Genomic DNA, 20171 nt, shown 5'->3' with positions numbered 1-20171 from the left:
AGTGACTGCCTAAAACTTCCGTAGAGAAGGAAAAACTTTTCTTCTATCCTCATCAGTTCCCTGGCTACGTCTGAAAATTATATAGACAAAGAATAACAGGAGGAAAGCATACAATTATTTAACATAAGTTTTACATGACACAGAAGTCTTCACAAGGAAATGAAAACCCAAATAAATGGTTAAACCTGAGTTGTTTTATGCTAGGTTTGATGAAGAGTGGAAAGTCGTGGAAAGATGTGACAGGACAGAGTATAAAGCCAAGTATAGGAAATTGGGGGGAACTCAGTACAGCCTGCTCCTTCAGATTTCTCTGTGTGTCCATTTGTCTTCAAAGATAAAGATGCTCCTTTCTTCCAGGAATATGGAGGAAAGCTCTTACATGAGGGTTTTACTAACTCATCCACTTCAGAGAAAATGGAAGAAAACATTTGTAAATCATATATCTGATAAGGGGTTAATACCTAGAATACACAAAGAACTCCTATAACTCATCCACAACAAAATAAAAATAACCTGATTTAAAAATGGGCCAAGTACTTAAATAGACATTTCTCCAAAGATGATATACAAATGTCCAACAAGCATCTGAAAAGATGCTCAATACCTCTAATCATTAGGGAAATGCAAATCAAAACTACAATGAGCTATCAACTCACACCTGTTAGGACAGATATACCTAAAACAACAGAAAATAACAAGTATTGGCAAAATGTTGAGAAATTAAAACCTTTGTGCACTGTTGGTGGGAACGTAAAATGGTGCAGCTGCTATGGAAAACAGTATGGCTGTCCCTCATAAACCTAAAAATAGAACTACCATAGGATATAGCAATCTCACTTCTGGATATATATTCAAAAGACTTGAAAGCAGGATCTCAAAGAAATATTAGCATATTCATGTTCATAATAGAAGCATTATTCATAATAGCCAAGAGGTAAAAGCAACCTAAATGTCCGTCAAGGAATGAATGGATAAATAAAATGTGATGTATTCATAGAGTGGAATATTATTTAGCCTTTAAAAAGAAGGAAATCCTGCCACATGCTACAACATGGATGAACCTTGAGGACTAAGTGAAATGATCCAGTCACGATAAGAAAAATATACCTGATTCAACTTATATAAGTATGAAAGTAGTCAAATTCATAGAAACATAATAGTATGGTGATTGCCAGGGGCAGCGGGGAAGGGAAAATGAAGAGTTGTCATTTAACAGATATAGAGTTTGTTTTGCAAGATAAAAAAGTTCTGTAGATCCATTGCACAATACTGTGAATATATTTAACACTACTAACCTGTACATCTAAAAATGGTTATGATAATTAAAAAAAAAAAAAAGATAGTCTTGTCTAGGGAAGAAATTTACATCCTTCTCTTCCTTATCAAAAAGATTCCCTTTAGGAAAGAGGCAGGAAACTGATCCATCATTGAGGAGAAAGGAGGCATCTGTGGGAACAACCAAGCTAAAATTCTGTGTGTATTTCATGGATTTTGTCATACAAAGAAAGTACTACATATATTTGGTGTAGAAATAGTAACGATTAGTCTCTAAGGTTAATTACCATTGATAATATAATTTCTATAGGAAAATGCATTACAATTTTCAAACATCCGATTAATAAAATATAATCAAGAATATAATCATTAGGAATGATCTTGTATGTCAAAGGAATGACAGGAAGCTTAAATCAAATATACAACTGTGTAAATCATTCCTGTAACTTCTATAACTTTGGAATAAAAGGTATATTACAATAAAAATGACCAAAACACAGGAAACATACCTTATTCCAGAGAGACTGTCAAAGGCATGAAGATCTAACACATTAGAGAGATCAACTCTAAAAGAAAGCAAGCCAATGTAACAGTGTGAAATCCTGTGAAATATATTCCATTAATCAAGAAAAAAAAATCTCTAAGACTCTTTGGCCGAAAATGTAGGCATAAAGATTTATCAGTATATCATGGTATTTTGGGAAAACAAAAATGAAGAACAAAAATCTTGCAAATTTTTTTTATAGAATGTATACATAAAATTTTAAAAAGCTGGATAAATGGAATAAGATCAAGGATACTTGGATATTGCTTCAATAAGCTATAGTTTGTTTGTTTGTTTACTTTTGATTCTTTTCAATCCTGATAATTTATAAGCTTTTCAAATATACTTTCTATAGGAAAAAAATAATAATAAGTTAAAGAGCTGAAACTTTTCAAAGCAGCAGTTTATTACTCAGAAGATGAAATGAGGGAAGTGAAACAAATAGAAATAACATAGATACATTACCTTTGGAATTTTTGTATTTCTTTTACTCTACCTCCCTAGCTTCCACAACATAATGGCTAATTTAACACTGTGAGGAGTTAAACCACCAATATATTATAAATATTCACTCTAGGACCCTCATCTATATCCAAAGGATATGGTTTTATTTCATTTCCTTCAGAATGGTGTTGCATATAGACTAAAACTTCCTAGTTAGTACTCTATCTGAATAAACATTGTTTCTGTTAAAATTACTTAGTAGTAAGTAATTTAGCCTTATTAGGAAAGCGAGAATTCAAATCAGAAGAGATTATCATATTGCAATTAGCATTATTAGGTTTGGCTTAAATACATAAATTAATAAAGACTAGTGATTAAGTTCCAATTTTTATGTGAGCGTATAAAACAGTAGAGGATAGTGACTTCTCTATACTCAAAGCTATAATGAAGGACCGTTTAAAGAAAATGGCAACAATATAATTATATATTCAATTATTTCCTCACAAAGAAAACAAAACTTTGTCAGATTCAAGATTTTTTTAAATGCATAAACATGTAAGCTAAATCATCTCCTCTAACTTAGAACTGACCATCTGTGTTTGCTTTGCTCATTCTCGACAGTCTGCCATACATTCATACTTGTGCAAACAATACTGTGTTAAATTACAAATGTTTATTCTGGCACAAGGCAGACAAATTCCCATCTTATTAAAAGAAGAATACTCCAAAGTTCTATGTTAAGAGACTGTAATAACATTTCAAATTCTAGACATTCTAGATGAGCAGAATTAGGAAAATGATCAAGTAAATAAGTAATGTTCCATGAAGAAATTTTTGAATATCATTTTACATAAGAGACCAAAGCCTTACCATTAAATATATTTCCTTTTTCACTATCATGGTTGAGCATTTATATTGAGAGGTTACAAATGAATAAAGTTTCCCTCCACATTTATTAACTTTACCTTGGAAATAGCTTAAAGTTTAAGAAAGTTTACACATGCCAATTGTGTGACAATCAAAATTCAGGCCAATTGTGTGAATACCAAAAGTCAGTTTTGAAATACGAGCTTCTAAATAAACTAGTTTCACTGTGACAGTGTCCTTAAAAATACCTGTCACGGATTTAAACACAATTCTGCTTTATATCAGATTCTTTTATTTCCAAAACAGAATCAACAATAGATCTGTACAGGTTAAATGCTATACAGAACAATAAAATACCAAAGTCTCTCACTGTATTCTGACCAGATTCTCAATGGAAAGTAAAAAAGGTAAAAGTCTAAGCTTCCAGATGACAATTACCATGGACTTTCTCCAAATCTATTATCACCATAAAAAACATTTTACTCATCCAAGACATATGACTAGAAAACTAATTTCCATGGCATCAAATGTATTAAATTTCCTCATTTGAAGATAACAACATCAACCTTTTCCAAAATATCTATAAAGGAACAACGACAACAACAAGAAGCTATTACTATCACAGAAAAACTAAATGATAAAATGAAGCAAACATAAAGCGGGGAGGAAAAAACCTTCCAAAGCTCACCTTTTCTCCTGAGTTCTTAAACAGGAAATCTATCAGGAGAAACTAATCTTTGCCCAATGATGAACTTCCAATTTTCCCTAAATCTAAAAAGTGCTTTAAGCAGCCTAAAACCAGGGTCAAGAGAATGACAAGGAAGAAAGTTCTGCCTGTCTAAGGTTAAAAAGGGGAGATCAGGGGCTACTCCAGGGATACTGTCTATAGTCATCATTTCAAACTTCAGTGAATCTCATGAACAATCTCAGATCTACAAACTGTCAATTCCATCTAATAGCTAAGTCCTGAACTCTAGAACTAAATTTCCAAATGGCTTTCCCCAGTGGCACCTCAAGCCCAGTGTCTACAAAACTGAACTAATCACCTTTACCAAACCTACTGCTATCACCACTCGGCCCCAAAATTGCTCCTCTCTTCCTGTATTTCTTAACTGGGGAGAACTGCATCATATTCAATCCATCTCCTATGAGTCATACTGTCTATAAAATCCTTCACTAACTCCTTGCTGCCTACAGGAATAAGTTCAAATTATGCATCATGGCATTCAGGACCCTTTGTCATAAGTTCTCTATCTCTTCAGTCATACTTATTTTTCCCTCTGCAACATAATATCATATGTTCTAGCCATTCTAAAATATTCACAAGGTCCCTGGAACACAAAATCTTTCTTATACCTAGAAAGCCATGGCTACTCTTGTCCATCTGGAAAATTCCTATTCATTCTTCAAGACTAAGGTTGATGACCACCTTCTCTGTCAAAATTTTCTGACTCTTCATCAAGAAGAGCTGAGTAGTTGTTCCTCTACTTTCTTGTTCTTACAAGACCCTGTGCATTTAATATTCGTGTTATATTAATATTTGATATATTGTTTTTGCTTGTTTACTTTTATCTCCCTCAAATGAATGGCTCTTCTTAAAGGCAAAGTTTTTGCCTTATCCATTGCTCAAATCCTCAACATGCCATGAAATGCTTATCAACTAGTGAAATGTCAATAGTTTGTTGAACTGATTAACTCATTATTGACCAGTTGGATTTCAATTTCCCTCTGCTCAGTCCATTTAAATCTCTAAGATAAAAAAAAAAAAAGTCTGAAAAAGATAAAAATGGTACTTCTTCTAATCTTCTGCGTCTACTTCTGAAGCCCATATGATCCACTAGAACTTGCATTTGCCTCAGAATCAACTTAAGTCTTCTCAATAAGACAATGCTACACGCCATTCTCATTCCTACACTTAAATACTCAAGGAAAGCCTATATACTACATATACTTATAGCAGTTTTACTATTATCAGTTTTCCTACTGTGTTTGTCAACCACAAAATGCTTAAGGGATTAATATCAAACAACAACAACAAAAACCCCACAATAAAACAAAACTGCCATTAGAGTGATTTCCTCAATTTCGTTAAGAACCAAACCTCTAGTTTCTAAATCAGGAAGCTCAAGTTGCTATGCCTCAAGAAATTTTGGTCATTATTTTATATAAGATTCATAACCTGATAGGAAGAATTCTATCACTGACATCTGATCTTCACTAAAAAGGATCCTAATTTAACTTCAGTCCTCAAAGCAAGGAAGTATTACTTTAGAAAGTCCCTAGATTCTCAGATATACTGGCAAATACCAGACGTTGAAGAAACAGATGAAAAAAGGAGATTTTATTCACTTGTTCACTCATCCATTTGAAGTAACAAAATTTAATCACTGTACATTTACTGTTCTATAATAAAGCAAATGTCAGAAATATCATATAAACATTAAAATTGTTACATAATAACCTTCAAAATGAAACCTTTATGCAGGACATAAAGGTCCAAAACAACAACAACAAAAAAATAAGCAAATAAATCCAGGAGACTTTAAAAAAAATTGATTTAAGATGTTTGTAAATATGAATCAAATAAATGCTATTACAATGGAACCATTGTGGATATGTATTTTTAAAGACTGATTTAAGCATTACATGGTGGTCTGTAATTTTGTAAAGAAGAAAAAAGTCAAAAAGAAACGGTAAACTACAACAGGAAAAAGACAGAAACTGAGGAATGGCTCATGATATGAGTTACCTTATCAAATTTTCTATATAGAAATTTGAAATGCAGGAAGCACATTTGGTGTATGCTTGTAGAGGGACTTACACTAAGGGCATTCTTCTGCTACTTCTGCCAGCGGATGAGTGGCTTCTGAGAAAGCATACCAAATTAATTCCCCAGCTGTTGACATGCACATAAGCAGCTGCGGCTGTTACTGCCTAACAATTATGGTAGTCTATCAGCACCTCTAATCTCTGCCATAGCAGACAAGCAATCGACTAAGGCCTCCGCTGTACTTCCAAGGAAAGAATCTCTGAATTAAAGACTGGGTGGCACTATACTGTACTTGAGTCGTGAGTCTCAGAGCTGTTGACTGCATGTCTCTGGGCCTATCAGTTGCTGAGCCATTCCCACCAAAAATTGCATTTAACAAAATATTCCTGTACAAAAATGTCCTGAAATCATGATAGCATTCAATGGAAAACAGTTTAATCTACAGAAATCATTTTACAGAGGTTTTAAGAACATATCTATTTTATAAAGTAATATACATCTGTATAAACAATGAAAGGAGAAAAGAACCTACAAGAAATGGAAATTAAATTTATTAAAAAAAGACTATATTAGGAACTTAAAGGTAAAGATTCTGTGTATTTTTACATGACAATATTTTTGGAACTATGAAAGACTAAAAAAGGTTTTAAAAATATCAAAAAGTCATTTAAATACCTCAAATTAAGATAAGATTCTAAATAAAATACTTTTTCAGATTTCTGTAGTAGCTACTTTCTTGAGTGGCTGAAATTCCTACATTTTCTTCACTAAGCAAAAGCAGTTACACAGTTTTATCATGGCTCTGTAATCTAAGTTACACAAAGGAGAAGCGAATATATTAAATAAATATGCCAAACTAATTTATAAAGAGCATTCAAAACATTTTTGGAGCCCCATTTTTCTAAAATGCACATGTATGTTTCTTATATTAGAATCAAGCATATTTATCAATTTCTTAATATTATTAACTAAAAGTATTAATAACAGTAATAGATTTTTTAAAGTACCTTGATCTTTGTGTTTCTAAAATTTTTCCCAGTCCATTTATGGATCTGAAATAAATTTAAAAATGAAGAAGAAAAGGTAAAAAAGTAAATGTTAACATTTTTAAAAAGCACATAAGGCACATTATTTCTAAAATAGGAAGTAAGCATACAAATATATGTAGAGCTAAAAAAAAATAAAAAATAGAAAAAAAACCCTACATATTTTATAGTTTAATTGTTCTTTTCCTTCTAATCATAAATCAGGTATATTCCACTTAGGCATTAAAACATGATATGCAAAAAAATCTGCTTCACAACTGATAGACTGCTTTGTGACAGGGGCTACTTTGTGATTTATAAAAAGACCCTTCACTTTAGAAAACATGATTCATACACAGCCAGTAATTCTAATGTTCTTAATTAGAATTAAGCAGAAAATCAAAAATTTTATTGATATCCAATACCTCCCAAGCACACACTGTGGAAATGGCAATACACATGCTAGAAATAAAAACCTAGTTATGAGTGGCTTTGACCCCAGCCTGTCTTCAACATTCACAGTGAACACTAAGTCATACATCCAGATTCTTTTATAGAATCATAACCTCTTCAGTTCCCTAAGTAGGATCTCTATCCACTCTGCTAGTCCTCACTTTTTACTGCACCAAAAAGACTTGTTAAACCCTTTTTAACATACTGTACTGGATCTATTCATATCATCAATTCCACTACCTTTAGGTTTACTTGCTGATGATATTTGCTAGCTGTTCAAGTTTGTTCTCATGGGTAAGGCTTCCTGCGTACAATGATTCTGAGGCAAGGCTCTACTGTCACAAAATTCTTAACCTTCTGAGTATACTCTATAACCTAATGTCAATTTCCTCTTAAATACGTTTACCTTCTTCTAAATCTAATTTACCTCCCTAAATCTAATTTTGAATCAGCTACAAGTCTGATGTATAATGGAAGGTAAAAGGCCAAAAGGGTCTGTAATTCATCAATGTGCTTTGCCCAAATTCTTTTGTTATTGCTGTACAGTACAGACTGGCAACAAGCTGGCTAATAGTCAATCTTGGTGGTGTTGGAGAGCCAGCCCAGATAGTCAATATGGAAACAAAATCTCTGTAGTAATAATCATGGACTCGTTTATGCCATAAATGTTTGCTACATAGATTGTATTCTTTTTTCTAGTAATCACAATGATGCATAAGATTTTGCAAAGAGAAACCAAATTTAGGAGACCAGTAAAAGAAGAAATTTTCATCTTTTTAGACTTTTCAAAAATATCAACCATCTTTCTAGCTTTTTCATTTTATTTACTGTAATTTGATGTAAACTAAGAAAAAATATACGATCTAATGATAATAGCTAATGGCTCACTTACTATGTGTTGGGCACTGTAAAAGTTTACCAACATTATCTCATGTAATACTCAAATCAAACTTATGAAGTAGGTATCATTCCTGTTTTACAGATGAGACTTAAAATGAAAACAGTAGGAAATGGACCAAGGATAGAATCCAAGCAGTTTCCAAAGTCCATGACCTTAAACACCATGTAATACTACCAGCCCTCTTCATGGAAACATCATTAGTTTTTTACAGTAAAGTCTGAGAAAATATTACTATTAAAATAAGATCAAATATGCAGAAAAAATACGAAATTTTCTTCTGCAATCATTATCATTGCAGCCAATCTCATAATGAGCCATATATTTATTGATTCAATTTACAACATATACTATATGAATTGGCACTGACAGATTCAAAATCTGATGTTAACAAATTGTACCTGTTAAAGATGACTAAAAATAAAAGCTATTCAATGTTTCTTTGTAGATGGCACTTATTGGTTTAGGCCTTACGAAATAATTCAAAATCCCTGAACTCTAACCTCATTTGAAAGTACAAATGACCACTGGATCATTTAACATATGAGTATCATTCATATTGTCCTGTGTTGATTACGTCTTAGCCATGAACACTAAAAACATTAAAGCAAGCTGAAAGACATGCATGGTTAGCTGGCAATTAAAGAAGACACAGTCAATGAGGGTTCAGGTAAAAGTGAGACCACATGAATCAGGGAAGACTTGAGAGAGAGAGAAAAAAAAAAGGAAGTGGGAGATGGGCTCTAGAGAATGAATAAAATTGCTTAAAAAAAAAAACAACCAGAAGACAAAGGAATTTAAAGACTGGCACAGTGAGAGTGAGAACACATTACAGGTAATAAAAGGATTTGGTAAGACATATCTAAGGGAAAGTAAGTAATCATCTTGGGTTAAGTTAGAGAACTTAAAGTAAGGAAAAAATCAAAAAGAGAGGAAAAGGAGGGTAGATTCAGAAGACCCTGAATATTAGTCTATGAACTTTAAACTTTATTCTTTAAGCAATAGGGAATAACTTCATATACTACTATTTACATGACAATTAGACAACAATAATATATGTGATTCTCTAATGGTCAACCCTGAACCTTAAGTTTCTACAGGGCAACAGTCATGGTAAAAATATTTTGTATCGTACACTTTGAATTTGTAGGTACTTAATACACTTGTAATTTTGTACCTAATGGTTGTTCTTAATTTGTTTAAATCCTCTTCTGAAACCAAGTCTGTTTTATTGATGATGATGATATCTGCCAAAGCGACTTGCCTAAATTAGCAAAGAACAGATGTCAAAAGAGAAATGTTAAGAAATCAAAAATAAATAGAAACACCTCCTTCAGATCAATTATCAGTTAAGAATTATATAGTACTCTACATAGTAATTCAATTTACTTCTAACGTACTTACTACACTGCAAATAGTAAGGTTAATTATATTCGTTACTATATAAATTCAGATTTCATGTTAGCTATTAAAAAATATTTAGAGTGCTTTCACTTGCTATTCTAGAACTACAAAGACAAGCTTCAAAAAGTTTATAACCAACGATGATTTACAATTCATGTGATTATCAACTCATGATATCTTTGTAAAGAAATGCATAAAATTCAGATATCTAATATAGTAAAAACAAGGATAGTCTATTTACTAAAATATTCCATTTAATAGTTACCAAAGAAACACAGAGAACAAGTTTACTTAACGCTAACACTACAATAAAGTTTCTTTTAAAAAGATTACACTTCAGAAGATTTATCAGAATCTTTAACATATCTTCTTTACCACTAAGCATATTTTCTCTGTCAAACAGATATAAATTCATGTTAAAAAATCCCGTTGACAGATGTTGAATAACAAAATATCTTAATATAAATAGGAGTTCTATTTTCTATTAACAGAAGTAGTAAAGCTGAGGGTTCTTTTAATTTTCTTCAATTCTTCAGGAAATTTTAATCACTAGACTATTTGTTCCTAATCTTAGTTTTATGCTATCTGAAGGTATAGCAGATTATTTCAAAATAACACAACCAAATTATCAAAAATAAAGTTTAATTCATTAAGAAGCCGTTTTCAATAGTATGCATATCACAATGCCATTTTTAAGTAAATTTTACATGAATAAAGAATGAATGTGCATATATCAAGCAGTTGCAATCTTTAAATTGGAGGCCTTCTACATTTAATATTATTTTGGCTTTTATAAAATGTTGCTATTTAAATGGCTTATTTACATTTTCTATAAAAAGTTACAAAAACATTTAGGTTCAGTCTAATTTGAATCATAACTATATACCAAATGTAGTGTTTAGGCAGGATTACAAAATAACATAGTACCATACTCCAAATTAATAGGGAATCAATCACTTGCTTGTAGTCTTTATTATTTATGTCTGAATCAGCCTTGGCAAATTTCAGAGGATCTCCCTCTTAAACTTAGCAGCATATTTAGTGACTTTTATCTATATACCATTAGCAAGGATATGCTTAGAGTAGGCAAAAATTTAAATATTTATAAGTCTAAAGACAAACCAATCAGGAGCATAAAATATTTAAACAAAAAAATGTTCTAAATGTCAAAATTAAAACTATATCCATATTTGTTCCTCTGTTGTTCTGAATAACAAGGAATATTTGAATCAAATGAGTTTCTGTTAAAGAAGGCAGTAAGTGAGCCAACTCTTTTTATAATCATCTTCAATTCCAAAGAAATCGTATGAGAACAAGAAAATATTTTTAAATGTTAAAATTTCCCAAGCTCCTGACAAAGAACTCCTGTGCCCAGCACTCACTTTATGTTATAAAAATAGTTTTAAATAAAATTTTAGTTATCAGACCACTATAAATAGTTAGCACTAATTCAACTATAAGAAAAATGATAATAAATTTTCCTTGACTATATTTCTCAGTTTGTTTTTGCCTTTCATATTAATTATTTTGTCTTTGAAATTAGCCAGCAATCAATAATACTTTAAATATGAATACCTAGAAGCTTCATTGATAAGGCCATCGGGTTTTTCTTCTGCTAAATGCTAAAAAAAAGTTTGAAAATAGTTACTGTGCTGTAACATAAAATCTAATGTTAACACAAAGGATTTTACTTTAGCGACTCCTTTCTCGTCTCTAACAAAGACTTCAATATGTTCTATTACTGAATACACAAATTCAGAATAAATTTTTCTAGCTGAAGTGTTTTCTTTTCCATTTGTAATTTTTTCCTACAGTGAACTTGTAGCTTTCTATTTTTTTTTTTTTTTGGTGGTGGGGGGGGGCAGCAGCTTAAATTTTGTACCCAACCTCTTCTTTTTCTTAAAAGAAAAATCCTCCATAAGTAAACAAAGTCATAAAAACATACAACGTTATGTTTCAGATTTTAGTGTTTTCTTTTTATAAAACTGTTCTTGTTCTAAGTATTCATTATTACTTATTTTAAAAAGAGATTACTGAAATTACACTTTCTTAAAATCTAATTTACTTCCCTCCATTTCTACCCCACGCCCCACTCCCCACCCAGAATGGTACATTATATGAACTCAGTACTAGACCCTTCACATTCAAATATGCTAAGAGAAGGACACAGCTCTAATTATAAACTAAAAGCAGTTTATCATTTAGAAACCCACACTTGAGTGATCTGGCCTCTCCATGCAACTGTTTATTTTGCTGACCTCTCCAGCTAGCTCCAAAAATATATTGTGACATTGAGGTAGTTCTCATCTCTCTGGGAGAAGTTATTATTCTTTCATAATTCTATTTATATGCCTAAAGTCATCAGTGCCATAAGATTCCCCTCTGAAAAATGTTTCACCGTCATTACCTTAACCCTCAATAGATGTCTCCTGTCACAATACAAAGTTGCCTATTGAGGCTAGAGGAAATCAGATTAAATTAATACTCTTTGTATTTGAATCAAACTTCACAAATTATTAAATCCTTTTATACCCATTATCTCATTTAGCCTTTGCAACAACTGGAAAATGGTTATTCTCATTTTATAATAGAAGAGAGTAAATCTAACACCTTCAACATCACAGGGTACCCTATTATATGGCTATTTTTCAAAAATTAAAAATGTGATCAATAGAAGGAACATAATTTAAAAATTTTTGTGAAAGCTTTTCATGTCTTAAAAATCAATTTTTTATAGTGTTATACAAATGTTAATTATCACATAAGAGCATATACATAAGGTTTACCTAAAAATTACATTCAAAATTATTTCATCAAAACAGTTTCACAATTCATGGGAGGTAGATCATTAAGGTGTTTGGGTAGTTTGGAACCTAAGAGCAAGTTGGTAATAATTTTATTTAACAGGACTGGTTAAGTCTATAGAGAAAACCTTTTTCTGCTAAAAGTTTGCCAAATTTTATTTTGGGGGAGACAAGACTAAACTAAAACTATAGTAAAAATGTACTGATTTCCACTTTAGGTACAATCCTACAAATTCAACTGCAGACTCTCTTCTTATTGAAGTACCAGATTAGAAATCTTCCCCCAAAGTTAAGTGGAATGAGTAACATTTTAATTACCTCCAGGCAATCAAGAGGTATCACATATAAAAACATGCTAAGACTCCCCCAAAATCTGTCAACATGAACGATTCTATTAAGAATATGATATGTAATCATCATATATAATTGTAGCAGAAGAGATAAATGCCCTGTTCTATGCATATATGAAGGCTATACAAACATAAATAATAATGCATACTAACATCTATTTTCTCTGGATATCAGCCCAACATTTCTATTATGCAACTTCCTACATCTCCAAGTCAAACTTTGCCAAAAGACTAAAATCAATGTTTGCTATCCAAAAGACATTTTCTGATAACACATTATATATCATTAAGTCAGATGACTTCTACTTATAAGGTTAAAAAATGGAAAATCTGACATTCTAACCTACCTGTACAAGAAAGGAAGGAAAATTTTGCAAATTAAAAAAAAAAATACACACGCACACACGCGCATCTCCCCCCTAAACGATTCCTCATCTCTGCTAGGGACTATGGCTTTTGCTTATATATCAAAACAGACAAAAATAATTTTGGTTCTAATTAATTCAACATATCCAAAAGGTTAAGATTCAACCATCTACCTTATACCATAAGAAAGCAACCCTTTTAAATAACACCACTGAAAACATAACTTCAATAAGGGCTGAAGGGTGTTCTTTTCTGCAGAAACAGAAACAAGCTAGACTGGGAAAAAAAAAAAAAGTAAAAAAGAAAAAAAAATGATGTTGACCAAAGTGGAAATAAATATAGTGTCAAAGATGTCAAATGACATTAAAAAAAAAAAAAAAGCAGCAGGTATCTCCCTCCAAAGGATGAGTTATAAATCTAACACTATTTTTTTAAAAATAGCTTTTAAAAAAAGATTATTGCATAATGTCAGTCTATTTTTCTGGTCCTTTCCAAGCTAAACTATTTTCTGACTGAATTGTTTCAAAAGCCTGTGCAATATAACAGAAGAAGCAAAAAGAAATCTCTCACTTGACCTTTTCTCTGTAACTTCATTCATTGATTCTATTGCATTAAATGCTGTCACATTTGTAGAACTGAAAAGAACAATGTCAGTAGCCTGGGTGTCAAGTCCTGAGAATAGAGAGCTGTCATTTGAAGCTGTCCAATTCTTTGCCCGTGATTAAAAAATGAATATTTCAGATCAATGGGTGACAATCCCATTAGAGTGATAGCCCGTGATATCAATTACCACTTCAGTTTCAATTTGGCTAGCTGGCCACAGGGTACCATTTCTCAGCTTTACTTGTGATGGGCTGGCTCTGTGAAGCATGACACACTTAAATTGCTGCCCATTATCCAAGTGTCATTACTTGTACCGCCTCAGAATTCTCTGAATCACAAGCAGCTACTGAGGTCAAGCTTTGCAACCAGAGGAATTGAACAAGTTGGCAAATTCTTTATATAAAGGAAAAGTTATTTATCTGGCATCTGACTTAGAAAATCTAAAGTTTCCATTATCCTGACAGTATGTCAGTTTTGTGTAGGTATATTGATTTAATAATTTAAGAGGTTTTATCAAGGTGGCAGGGGGTTAAACGTTTACTTTGTTTGCATTATTCAGAATGTTTTGTTTTTTTGGCCTCTATCACACCGATAATGGATTCTATTTAATGCCTCCCCATACTCAAATGCGCATATAAAATTATTCCTATAATGAGAAATACATAAAGAGTTTAACTTTGGGTATCGTACTTTAAGTCAATTGAAAAAACAAAATATCCTAACTGCTATCTATTCCATAGGTATCCTAAATTTGATGAGAAATTCATATAGGAGATGAATTCAAAAATGCCTGTAATAAACATCTGGAATGACGAATCTGACTTTGCTCCCTCCATAACTATTTTGCTAGAAATGTTACGATTTCAGAACAGCTGGAATTTTTCTGAGTAAAACTGTAATATTTGAGATCATTCTTTAATTCTTAAGACTATTAATATATTTGGACTTAAAAATCTAAAAAGGAATTATCTCCCAAACTTCTCAAATTAAGGTGCTTTATCCCTAAGGAACCGAAGGGCCAGTGAAAGGGTACTGGTAACCATTTGACAAGCCTGCCATAAATTTCTAGAGCATCATTTTATTAAATGTTTGGAAGAAAAACTTTTTCAAGTTAATAAATTTAGATATATTGTGGGGGTGGAATACAAAATGGACAATTTTTAAACATTAAATTTAAACTGAAATATGATTACTTTGGGTAGTATCCATAACCCCAGATTGGAACTGAAAGATGTAGGATAATTTCATTCTCTTCTGCCTTTAGTAATATTTCACTTGGAATGTTGAGAAACACTATTTATGTCACAACATACTTTTAAAAATCTTACTAACTGCATTTTATAAATTGAAGCCCATTTAAATGCATTTGGGGACCTTGGTAGTTATGAAAAGCATTCACAGCTAGATGCCTGTTTCTCCTCACTAAACCTATGTGGAGGGTTTCTCTTTGCTAAACGTATGTATAAATTCTGATTTCTTCAAAATAAGGTAAAGAAATATGTTTTTAAAACTCAATTACCTGTAACTCAATAGCAGTTTAACAAGAAAAAGAAGCTCTCATATACTTTATTGAGCTCAATTTTCTCTATTAAACAGAAAAACTTATCAACAATGGGAATGATTGAATCCTACCGAGGAGTTAAACATACCAAACTTTATCCTGTAATATCCTTATTATAAAATTTTATACTTCCAACTTCCAGCACATAGAGCCATATTAATAGAAAATAAATATTTAATTTAAAAACAAAATAATTTAAAAACACATAAATTTCATCTATTGTTCAGGGTATTTTTTTAAAAGTTTTTGTTAAGAAAAATAACAGACAGAAATGTAGAGAAAATAATATAATCAGCCCCCATATACCCAGTTCATAACAAATAATTAGCAACTCATAGTACTCTTTTAACTTACTTTTAATCCATATTTTGAATCAACAACAGTTATGATACCTACAAAAGATAAATCTTTTAATCAACTTATACTTCAGAATAAAAATTAATGAATTTATTTCAGTTCACAAATATTACTCAATAAAATATTGATTTTTTTCTTTTGCCGAGGTTGCAATTTAATTCAATTTCATTAATAAGTAGATGCCTTTTCAAATATGTGCTAGGTACTCCGCACATATTTGAAAAGGCATCTACTTATTAATGAAATTGAATTAAATTGCATAAGGTACTAGAGAGGATACAAAATAACTGATTTTTAAAAATTAAATAAATAAGAAAAGATTTCTCTGGCCTTTAAAAAGCTTACAGTTCAAAATTTTGTGAGACAAATTTCATAATATAAAATAGAATGTACTAAATTACAAACAACAGGTTATTTCTAATTTATGTTCACATAATCGAAGTTGAGACTTTTCTTAACATATAAATTATTGCTTAACAAATCTGAGATGTCTTAGGATATCTTATTGCAAATATCTCTCACCAAAGCTAAGTCACACAAATGTTTTATAAAACATGTACCTAAATTTCCAAATAATTAATTAGTTTGACAATCTCTGGATTTATATGCTAAACCAGTTTTTCAAAGGATAACAGCAGAATGAGTTTGATGATGCTGAAAGAATTCGATCAGGTAAATGCCACATATATTAGGGCCAAATGACTGATTCTTAAATTATTGCACCCCTTAGTCTATGAAAGACCTGGTTTTAAAAAAGGTAAAGGGCTTAGGGAAAAGAGAGGGGGACACAACAGAGGTGGGCGGAGGGAGGACTGATAACACACCACAGTACATAAATCAAACAATAGAGAACAGGAATTCTACACAACATTTTAAAATAAAAATCTGAGTGTAAGCACTAAATTCAGAGTTGAGATTAAGATTTGACATCTAGTTCTACCATTGTCTTTAGACAATGCTTTGGAATCTGTATGAACAAAGACTTACTTCATCACCAAATTAAACAAGTTTAAAAAGAGTAACAACACGAGCAATTAAAATTAAAATGTGAACAAAAATGAATTTAATCATAATAACAGTTTACTTGAAAATTCTTTAACTTACCATCAAGATAAATATCAACACCTAATTCAGCATCAACCCAAAACATAGATGCTACAGCACCTGAAAATATATAATATTGATCAAATAAAAATACTTTTTCAAACGGAGAAACATGATTCTATTCATGTTTTAATTTGCTCTAACAGAATTAGCAAGTAAACACATATACAAATTTATGAGTTTCCAATCTTCTTACAGGAATTACAGTGATAGAACCTTTCACTATTTACATCCATTTCTTCTCCTTTCCCTTTCTTAAAAACAAAACAAAACAAAACCCACTCATATCAAATAAAAACCCCAAACGAAGCTTCTAACAATGCCATAATTTACCAACAAATATTATCAAATAATTTGGGCAATATGGCTGTGTGCACATAGCACTTATTTTTATTTTCTCTCTCATGAATATAGTAATCATACGGTTTACAAATAATGAATTCTCTTCTCTAAAGAAAGCAAAACAAAATAGATGATTCCAAAATCACTTGTCTAAAAACTAAAAAAAAAAATTTACTTGTAAAAAAACAAAATGTAAAATTATACACCGTATGGCATTACTAATAAATCCTTACACTATTTAATATTGATATAAAATCTGGGTTTGATGAAAAATAATTTCTAAACAAGAAATTAAAACTTATTTTTGACAAATACTGGTTCAGTACCAAACCACACACCCTGATTAGTATGCCATAACGTAAGAAAAAGAAAACTGACAGCAAAGAAAGAATTTGATTTTTCAAAGCATCACAAGTCCAGTTAGTGACAGGGCTGTCTAAAAGAATGAGTATTGGGGAAAAACAAGGATAACTGAACTCATTCCAATGTCTAAAACTGTCCACCTACCCTGTCGAGATGTGGACCCCAAAGCATCACTCTGTGTCAACAATGAAATACCTGTCAGCTATTTACAGATTACTCATGCAAGATATAGCAAGGGCCACAAGATCTAATGGTTTCCTGATACCTATTGATTTTTTCCCAAAAACTTAATAGTTTTCCAATTTGACTGAAATAGGATTTGTGAGTAACAGGGGCTGAATCAATGTCTGTCCTTTTCACAGAAATTACTTTACCATGACAATTATTTAGCTTAGAAGTGGAGAGTGTCAGTCTCCTAAATGGGAAACAACTGAATTTTCAATAAGAATTTTCTTCACTTACTTGGCCAATAGCATGATTTTAATTAATGAGGGAGAAAAAAGTAAATAAACTGTATCATTACTACAAACAATGTCATTAAAAAGTATTAATTTTTTCACTCAATAAAATTCCTAATACTGTACATAAATCATTTTATTTTTGTAATTCATTGATTTCTATTCAGATAGCTTGTAAGTCCTTTACAATGAACATTTGCCTAGTATTAAGTTGAACTGCAACAGTGTATTAGAGCTTTTATTCTAAATTGGATGTGTATCTTTGGTATAATACTACCAGGCCACACAAAAAATAACTATTTAACATTTGGATGCAGGTGTTTAGCAGGAGGAGTAGAGATGAGAGAATGAAGTTAATCAGTCATTCTCAACACAGGGTGATTTTTCTCCCCTGGGGAACATTTGGCAATGTCTGGAGATATTTTTGGTTGTCTCAACTAGGGAATGCTAACAGCATGCAGAGGCCAGGGATGCTATGAAACATCTGAAAATGCACTAGATAGCCCCCACGACATAGTATTACCCAAGACAAAATGTCATTTGTGCAAAGGTTAAGAAATCCTGATTTAGGTTGCAGAATCTCCATTTTCAAAATCTAATAAAACAAAACAAAAATAAACAAAATAAAAATTTTAAAAGCCAAATTTTATCAGCAGCTACCAAATATACAACCTCCTGCCATAAATTTTGAAGAGTCATAGTCAAAATAAGAAACAGAAAGTTCCATGTGACTTATGATAGCTCTTTAAATCTATCCCCTTCCCTAAGAAGAAGTTATAGGAAAATAGTTCACAAAACCCTAACGCTTACCAGAAATAGCTTTCAAAATGAAAGCTATTCCTCCCTAGAAGTGAGGGAAGAATAAGCAATAATAAAAAAAAAGGTCAACAAGAAAACTTCAAGTATAAAAGTTCCTAACCACCTCCATATTTGCAGTGGGGAAAGTCACTTTCTAGGGCTCAGAGCAAAATGAAGACAGAGGTCTAAAGTTCAAGATGTCTTCTCACAAGGTATAGGATGTATATTCATGAGTAGCTGGAACAAATCTCGGAGTGGGGAGCACTTGGTATTTTAAGAGAGCAGAGCCTAAAAGTCACATTGTCCATTTGACACTCAGTCACTCCTTTTCCCTTTGCTTCCCTCCCTGCTCCCAGCAATATACAGTTTTCAAATGGGCTCAGGAGAAAAATGAGTTTAGGTAATATGGGTCAGGTATTAAAAAAGAATTCAGCAACACCATATCTAAGCCAATACAAGTTCTCTGAGGAGAGAACAATGGATTAAGAAGCTATATAAAGAAATAGTGACTGAAAACTTCCCTAACCTGGCAAAGGAAATAGACATACAAGTCCAGGAAGCATAGGAAGTCCTAAAAAAGATGAACCCAAAGAGGCCCACACCAAGACACATCATAGTTAAAATGTCAAAGGTTAAAGACAGAGAATCTTAAAAGCAGTAAGAGAAAGGCAGTCAGTTGCCTAAAAGGGAGCTCTCATAAGATTGTCAGCTGACTTCTCAGCAGAAACTTTGCAAGCCAGAAGGGATTGGCAGGAAATATTCAAAATGATGAAAGTCCAGGACCTACAACCAAGATTAATTATACTACCCAATAAGCCTATCATTTAACATTGAAGGAGAGATAAAGAACTTCCCAGACAAGAAAAAGCTAAGAGTTCATTACCGCCAAGCCAGTAATTTCAAGAAATGTTAAAGGGACTTCTTATAAGAAAAAGAAGGGCAGGGGAAGGGAGAGAAGAACACAAATATGAATAATAAATGGCAATAACTATGTACCTATCAATAATCACTTTAAATGTAAATGGATTAAATGCTCCAATCAAAAGACATAGGGTAGCTGAATGGATAATAAGAACACAAGACCTATACATAGACTGTTTTCAACAGACCCACTTCAGATCGAAAGACACATACAGACTGAAAGTAAAGGAATGGAAAGAGATATTTCATGCAAATGAAAACAAACAAACAAACAAAAAAGCTGGGGTAGCAATGCTTATGTCACAAAGGCTAAAATAAGAGACAAAGAAGGACATTTCATAATGATAAAGTTCTTCCACAGCAAAGGAAGCTATCAACAAAAAAAAGACAAACTACTGCGTGGGAGAAGATATTCACCAATGATGCATCCAGTAACAAGTTAATAGCCAAAATTTATAAAGAAC

General features: G+C 31.9%; 1 protein-coding gene across 3 annotated transcripts in view; it reads right to left on the bottom strand.

Annotated features, from left to right (window-relative positions):
* Positions 1-20171, bottom strand: part of LOC102886597 (COBW domain-containing protein 2) — a 42313-nt gene that overhangs the window by 11040 nt on the left and 11102 nt on the right. For all 3 annotated transcript variants that reach the window (XM_006918400.3, XM_025051428.1, XM_025051429.1), the window contains 6 exons: positions 16826-16885; positions 15719-15756; positions 11256-11302; positions 9454-9540; positions 6908-6952; positions 1785-1841 (listed from right to left, as the gene is read on the bottom strand). In XM_006918400.3, the coding sequence (XP_006918462.1) occupies positions 1785-1841; positions 6908-6952; positions 9454-9540; positions 11256-11302; positions 15719-15756; positions 16826-16885 (334 nt within the window). The remainder of the gene's footprint in view (positions 1-1784; positions 1842-6907; positions 6953-9453; positions 9541-11255; positions 11303-15718; positions 15757-16825; positions 16886-20171) is intronic.

This window comes from Pteropus alecto, unplaced genomic scaffold (assembly GCF_000325575.1).
Source record: "Pteropus alecto unplaced genomic scaffold, ASM32557v1 scaffold95, whole genome shotgun sequence".
NCBI classification, from domain to species: domain Eukaryota; kingdom Metazoa; phylum Chordata; class Mammalia; order Chiroptera; family Pteropodidae; genus Pteropus; species Pteropus alecto.
This window is presented reverse-complemented; position numbering and strand designations above follow the sequence as displayed.